Here is a 7,402-nt window from a genome sequence, read left to right as displayed (position 1 = left end):
TTGGGGAAAAGGTCGGATCCGGGTGTCGCCCAGAGAGGAGATTCAAGGGAAAGAAAACACGCGCGGATTACAGTTTCCAAGCGTGCGCTCGCTCTATTTCAGGTGGAAGAGATGGGGACCACTGCTTTAAATTTTGCAGTCGAAATTATTTGGAAAAGCAGTTCCTGACCATCTTTCGGGATCCCCACGTCCCTTCTAGGGGAGTTAAAGTAACAGCTTTCGCTGTAGAGCATTTGCCAATAGCGAGATACTCTTAGAAGCGCCATGTCTTTATCATTTCCTTTAGCAAGGATGCCCGTCCGTGTTTTCAGTGGTGGCTCCTAAAACTATAAAGTTAGCCCAGTTTCCACGCATAGTAGGAGCTTCACAAATGTTTTTGCAGTGTGAGTTGCCGCTTTTAAGCTTGCTCTGGAGGCGGGGGTTGGGGAAAGTGGTATGGGCGCGAGGTGCCTTTTTAAAAAGGGGTCGAGAGAGAAGAAATGGGATTCGGCGAACTTCCTCTTTAAATAATCGGCCTTAATTACGCCATGGACTTTTCAGTTTTGGCGTGATTATAACCCTTGAGGGATCGCCTAATAACAACTCTGCTGACTGCTCCTGTAATTAACTCCTAATTTATTTCAAACAGGAAAAAAAAAAAGGCTCCAGCCTCTTCCCAGCGAGCCAATCAGAGGCGAGCGTCTGTGGCGTCAGCGCCAGAGCCGGCGCGGATTGGCTGAGTCGAGTCTCTCACTTCCCCTTGGAGGAAAGACCCGGTCCCGACGCGCCCCTCCCGTCTCCCCCCAAAAAAGTTTGAGTCGCCGCTGCCGGTCTGCCAGCGGAGTCGCGCGCCGGGAGCTACGTAGGGCAGAGAAGTCATGGCTTCTCCGTCCAAAGGCAATGACCTGTTTTCGTCTGATGAGGAGGGCCCGGCGATGGTGGCTGGGCCGGGCCCGGGGCCTGGGGTCGCGGAGGGGGCCGCGGAGGAGCACCGCGTCAAGGTCTCCAGCCTGCCCTTCAGCGTGGAGGCGCTCATGTCCGACAAGAAGCCGCCCAAGGAGGCGTCCCCGCTGCCAGCCGAGAGCGCCTCCGCCGGGGCCACCCTGCGGCCGCTGCTACTGCCGGGACACGGCGCCCGGGAGGCTCACAGCCCCGGGCCGCTGGTCAAGCCCTTCGAGACCGCCTCGGTGAAGTCGGAAAACTCGGAAGACGGAGCCGCGTGGATGCAGGAGCCCGGCAGATACTCGCCGCCACCAAGTGAGTGAGCGTCCGAGCCGGACGAAGGATAGGAGGGTGCATGGGGGGTGCTGAAGAGAGCCAGAGGCCGGTGTCCCAGGTTGGGGGAAAGGAGACCTCTCTGCACTGTACGCCCCGGAAAGCAAGCCTAGGAGTTCTGGTCTCGTATCCGCTCAGCGCGTGTTCGCGGTCCCCGAGCTGTGCAAAGTATCCGCCACAACTGAGGAATCGCTGGTCTTTGAAGGGCGAATCCTAGCTGGCTCTCCAGTCCTCGGTCCCCCGCTCCAACCATTTTGCTTATTTTTGTTTCACCATCCAGCGGGTTTCTGTCCGAAGAATGCAGGGGAATCCACTTCTCATGAGCGCTCGAATAGGTGCCGAGCAGAGGCGTAGGTGCTTTACCTCCTTTCAAAGTTCACGACCCAGCGAGATGTGCCCTCATCGTAAAGACAGACTGGCAGAAACCTAACCCCTGGTATTGGGTAGAAATAAGTATTGTCCTCCTGGTTCCCGATCCCGGGAAGGGACGGCGGCAGAGACTGGTGCCGAGGCGAAAGTCTCGGTGTCGTCCCCGCAGCCTGTGCCTTCGCCGGGAGCGGGCTGGGGTCAGGCGCTCGGGGCGCCGGCTCCGCTTGGCTCATAGTAATAATTAACAGCATTCCAGCAGCACTTGGGAGTTTACAAAGTGATGCTCACTCGTTCACCAGATCCTGATCATCGCTGGAACCTCCAATGTAGGCAGAGGCACAGGACCGGTGGTTATCCCCTTTACAGACACTGGGCTTTAAGAGGACTGAACTTGTTTGACCTAGGTCACCAACAATGGCTGGACTGGGCAAAGGGCCCTTGTGTCCAAGCTCTGCTCCTCTGTTTGGTGCGCTGAGCACCTATGATCCCAAAGAAACCACAGGGAGGTCAGCACACCTGTACCCCGCTTCCTGCCAATGAGGCAAGAGGCCATGCAGGCCCAGGAGAATTGATTTCTCCTCCAGCTTTAGCATTAATTTTTTGGGCCTGGGTCCTTTTCAATTTGGAGAAGTCATTCCCTATAGCCTCTTTCATTTTCATCTCCTAGCCTTTAGTCTACCCCCCAGGGCACCTTTAGGAGAGGTAAGAAAGAGGGGTCTGCGGAGGGACCTTTCCCAAAACCGGGAGAACCACACCTTTCTCCATTTCCATCAGTCAGACCTCAGGAGACTCAAGATGCATATGATTTTGTGAACAAAACAAGGCCATATAACCAGGCCTCAGTTGCTGTCCCCTCTGGCATAGCTCTCCACCCTGTTAGAAACTCTGAAAGATCCAAAGGGTGTGGAGATTAAGGACTCAAAGAATTTAAACTCAAGTTTGCACAGTGCTTTATAGCACTTTTCACCATATTATCTTATCTGATCCCTGTAGCTTCAGCCCGCCTGCAGTAACAGACAAGTACATTTCAGCAGAGTTCAGAGGAATCAGCCCACCCTGAGTTTGGGCTTGGCAAAAAACCCAAAAAACAACCTTGGGAATATTTAATGATCACCTCCCTGGCGGTAGACAGGGCTCTGGGCATTCTAAAATTTAGTAGTCTGAGCCACACTGGACAGTATTTACCCATTTGATTGATGGTGAGATAGAGGCTCAGAAACTTTAAGAAACTTAAATTTGTTAGCCAAGTATTGAGTGCCCATGGATATCTAGGCCTGGGTCAATGTCCATGAGCACATCAAGGATTCGGGCCTTAAGGAGAGTGGTGTCCAGAGATAAGAAATCCTCACTCCCTTAGGCCTTTGGGTCCTGGGATGGCAATTCCAGACTTGCCCTGTAAACAACCCCCACCTCCACGCCCATCCTGTGGAGATGAGCCTCCTGGCTAGGGGTAAGGCAGCTTTAGGCTCTGGGCATGACCTTTTGGAGAGAAAAATCCAAGATGCTGGAGAAAGGATTTAAAGTTAAAACAAGAAGTGATTCATTTGGTGCTTTGGGCCTAGAAATGGCAGTGGGAGCCCTGGGGCAGGAGGGAGCAGCCAGCCTCACCAGGCTTGTTATTTGGAGGAAGTAGGGTAACTGCTGTTTTGGTTTGTATAACCGCATCATCCATCCTTTGGCTGGTTTAGCATGGGGTGGCAGGGGTAGGGAGAGTAGCGAGGAAGCCTCTTAACTTTATGGCTAAGATACTAGGGAGCAGCCCCTGTAGCCTGGGTTTTATAATTCAAATGTAGCCTCTAGGAGCAGCCAGAGGACAGTTCAGGGCCCAAAGTTCCTTCGAAACAGAGCGTAGGATCAGGCTTAGACACTAGGAGCTTGGTATCTGAGTTGAGACAGCCTGGTCCCCCAGAGAGCTAGGTCAGGTTCATGAAGGGTAGAAAAGGGTCTCTCAGTCCCAGACGGTGCTTTGTTAGTTTATTTGTAAATTAAGAAGTAGGGGCCTTTGCTCCCTGGTTTATTTAGGGATTAGCCATATGCAAAAGTCTCCACTTCCCTGGTAGTTTCTTACCTATCCCTCCCCCAGATTTCTGGTTTTGATTGATTGTAGAACCTGCTGCTTTCTTTTCAGTCACTAAAATGATGGTTCAGAATGTCGCCTTAGGACAAATCCATTCCTTGTGGGAAGCGGAGGCTGGGTGGGACTTGTGTCTCCCTCAAGTATGAAGTGCAAACTCTTTCTCGGGCCACCAAAGTAACTAAACAAGAAATGTGACATTCTCCCCACGAGTACTTTGGAGTTACTACTGTGGCTAGTTTTGGAAAATTAGCATAGCTCGTAAAAGCCAAATGTGGAAAATTAATTGTTTAGCATTGTGCCTCTCACTACACACTCTTTGCCCCCTCCATCCCCGCCCCCGCCTCCCTTTGAGGAAGAGAAGCCCCAAGTCAGTTGATACTATGGAATCACAAGGATGCCCAGTCCTATAATTGAATCCATTTTAAATATGGAGTCTGGATGCGGTTGGCCTACCTCTGTTTTGCTTGCTAGTCCCTCTTTCTAAATCTTGGCGACAAACTAATCATTTACACATTTGCTCTAAACCAGAGAATGGGTAGAGATGACTAAGATGTCATCACATGCTCTCAACTGAGGCAATAAGATTTCCCCTGACATTTACATTTATGAGCGAGCTAATTTTTCCCTCCTTCTTAGTAAACTTTATATTACAGAAGTGCCTGGCCAAGAAACTTATCCCACATTCAGATCTGTAAAATGATGTTCAGGTTTTATAATCTGCAAACTGGATGGAATGACAGCTGTGTGGCTGTTTATTGCATGGGGCTACTTTCAATCCAGAGATGCTATTAATTTCCCGCAGAACTTATCTGCACGATTATCCTTCATAGATATGCTTGATGCACGCCAACTTTTCCCAGTGTGGAGAGAGGACCAAGCGCAGTATAGGACCTTTTCTTCATTTTTTTCTTCTTATGGGATTCTCTCAGCATCTTAGAGAAGTGAAGATTATCATGAACCCAGCCCTCCCATTTTAAAGACCAGAGAAATTAATTAAGCTCAAAAGAGATGGGGTTTTGTTTCAGCTCCCTTGGCTTAGGAAGGTTCAGCTCATAGATGTTCTATTTCCATTATTCATTATGCTGTGGTTTCCTGTATAGCTAGTTCTGTGCACTGTTGAATCCCCAAACTTTTTGTAAAAAGACTCAGTTTTTTTAAATAAAGCAATTTATCCGTTTAAATATGGCACTTCTCCCGCAGTTTTGATGGAGGGCCCTGTCTGAAAGATGAAAAGAGGAGGAAGGCCTGTGCTGGCCTGGCGGGGGCACCTAGAGAGAAAGCCACTTCTTTTGCTAATTCACCCCCTCTCTGTTCTCTAGGACACATGAGCCCCACCGCCTGCACCCTGCGGAAACACAAGACCAATCGGAAGCCAAGAACCCCCTTCACCACGTCCCAGCTCCTCGCTCTGGAGCGCAAGTTTCGCCAGAAACAATACCTCTCCATTGCAGAGCGCGCAGAGTTCTCCAGCTCTCTGAACCTCACAGAGACCCAGGTCAAAATCTGGTTCCAGAACCGAAGGGCCAAGGCGAAAAGACTGCAGGAGGCAGAACTGGAAAAGCTGAAAATGGCCGCAAAACCTATGCTGCCCTCTGGCTTCAGCCTCCCTTTCCCCATCAACTCCCCCCTGCAAGCAGCATCCATATATGGAGCGTCCTACCCTTTCCATAGACCTGTCCTCCCCATCCCTCCCGTTGGACTCTATGCAACTCCAGTTGGATACGGCATGTACCATCTATCCTAAGGAAGGCCGGCTCCATAGACTCCATGATGGATGTGTTCAAATGGGTCCCCCTTTCCCTCTCCAAGAAGGCAGTACCAAGCCAATACTCCTGCTCTGCAAAATGGGCCACCGACATAGTTCGAATTTCTTTGGGCTGGAGGCACTGAGTCCCATTTTCTTGGTGTCATCTTCTAAACGCCCCCTCCTTTCACAAAGATTGGCTCTGATGGTTTTTATATATAAATATATATGTAATAAAATATAATACGTTTTTTATACAGCAGACGTAAAAATTCAGATTATTTTGAAAGGCAAAATTTCTATGCCTAGTATCTATACTTTTTTTTTCTATAGGTCACCTTCCCAAAAGAGACTAAGTCCACTTGTTTTTTTCTTAGAGGAGGCCCACATTACTTGATAAGTTTCTGAGATTTGGTGATTTTCCTGGGATGACTGCCTTGTGCTCATGGAAAAACCAAGATTAGAATTAGAGACACGCACAGGAATTAGATAATGGGGAGATTCCTCAAAGTGACCGGACACATCATGTTTTTACATTGCATTAAAAACCTGATTAGGTGCTACTATATTTGGCCCTATATTTTTCCCTCTTTCCACATCGTTACAGATTGTTAGTTTTAACTTTTTTTTTTTTTTTTTGGTAAGATCAATAAAAGGGGGGAGGATGAGAAGAGTCCTAAGGATGCCTTGGGGGTAAGGTGAGGCTTGGAAGTACTTCCTAATTCCTCTCAAGGCTGTTGCTGAACTCCGTTTCAGATAATTGGAGAGTACAAAGTTAAAGCCTGTCGGGGGAATTGACGGTTTCTGTGAAATACTAGGTACGAGTCAGTCCTCACACATTGCACAGGTGATTGGGGGGCGGGGAGTGTAGTTAATTCTCTGCTTTAAAAAAAAAAATATCTTGTAACCATTACCTATACGCTAAATATTCTTGAACAATGAATAGATCCAGAAAGAAAAACAAATCATGCTTTCTCTGTGTGTGTACCTATTGTATGTGCTAAACTTACTAGAAAAATTTATATACTTTTTAACATGTTGGGGGCAGAGGGTAAAGCCATGTTTTGACTTGCTAAAAATGGTGTTGTCAAACAGCCCATTTAGCTCCCTGGTACTTCATCTTTCTATCAATCTCCTCCCTCCTCCCACACCCCACCACCCAGTATACCTTTATCCCTTTGAAAGGGTGCCTTGTATAATTTTATATATTTTATTGAAGAGTTATTTCTTATCTCTTATTCCGAATTAAATTAAACATTTGTTTTATTGCAGTAAAATTTGTCCAAACAATTATTTTAAAGGGTGCTCTCTGTTCTTGGCTGGGTTCAACTCCAAAATATCACCAAGGTGGGGGGAGGAGGCTGGTGATCGTTATTATAGTAGCATGAATCGATGAAGAGTTGTGCCCAGATTCAGCCTGGGGTCCGGGAGTCCATCGAAAATAGGGACCCAAGTACTTTGAAATGTTTCCTCTGGCAACTTGGGTCCCTCATGGAAAAGAAGTGGAACTGCTCTTTGGTTTTCAAACTCTAGCGGAAGATGAGCTTAGAAGAAGCAGAGGGGTTGCAGGATCTGAGAGGTTGGTAGCAGATCAAGGGAAAATCTTGAACTTGAAATCTCCCAGCTCCCAAAAGGGCAACCGATTTAAGACCGGGGGAAAGGGACCTATAGCTCTTTGCAAATGGAGATTGTAACTAGATGCATTCCCCGGGTTGGGAGGTGGGGGCGGTTGCCGCCTGCCCTTTCAGGAGTGTGTCAAATCGCATTCCGTTTACCATTCCTCACTCCTTCCAAGGAGATGGACCTCGAACAAATGCCCTTTTCGGTTTGAAGGGGGAAGGTGGTTCACTCAAGTCCCGTTGCAGCCTCCCTTTCCACTGGGTACAGAACGGGGTCAAGCTTGGGTTTCGAGACATCACCATTAAAAAAAATCGTCAGTGGGTGAGGGGGCCGAGTTG

General features: G+C 48.4%; 1 protein-coding gene across 1 annotated transcript; it reads left to right on the top strand.

Moving 5' to 3' along the window:
• The first annotated feature begins 796 nt into the window (after positions 1-796).
• On the top strand, positions 797-5,701 carry MSX2 (msh homeobox 2). Its single transcript, XM_029941431.1, has 2 exons — positions 797-1,236; positions 5,020-5,701. The coding sequence occupies exons 1-2, from the start codon at positions 858-860 to the stop codon at positions 5,442-5,444; spliced, it is 804 nt and encodes a 267-aa protein (XP_029797291.1). The 5' UTR covers positions 797-857; the 3' UTR covers positions 5,445-5,701.
• Positions 5,702-7,402: the final 1,701 nt, after the last annotated feature.

The sequence above is a fragment of the Suricata suricatta genome, chromosome 6 (genome assembly GCF_006229205.1).
Source record: "Suricata suricatta isolate VVHF042 chromosome 6, meerkat_22Aug2017_6uvM2_HiC, whole genome shotgun sequence".
NCBI classification, from domain to species: domain Eukaryota; kingdom Metazoa; phylum Chordata; class Mammalia; order Carnivora; family Herpestidae; genus Suricata; species Suricata suricatta.
The sequence above is the reverse complement of the archived record's forward strand: the minus strand, read 5'-3'. Positions and strand labels throughout refer to the sequence as shown.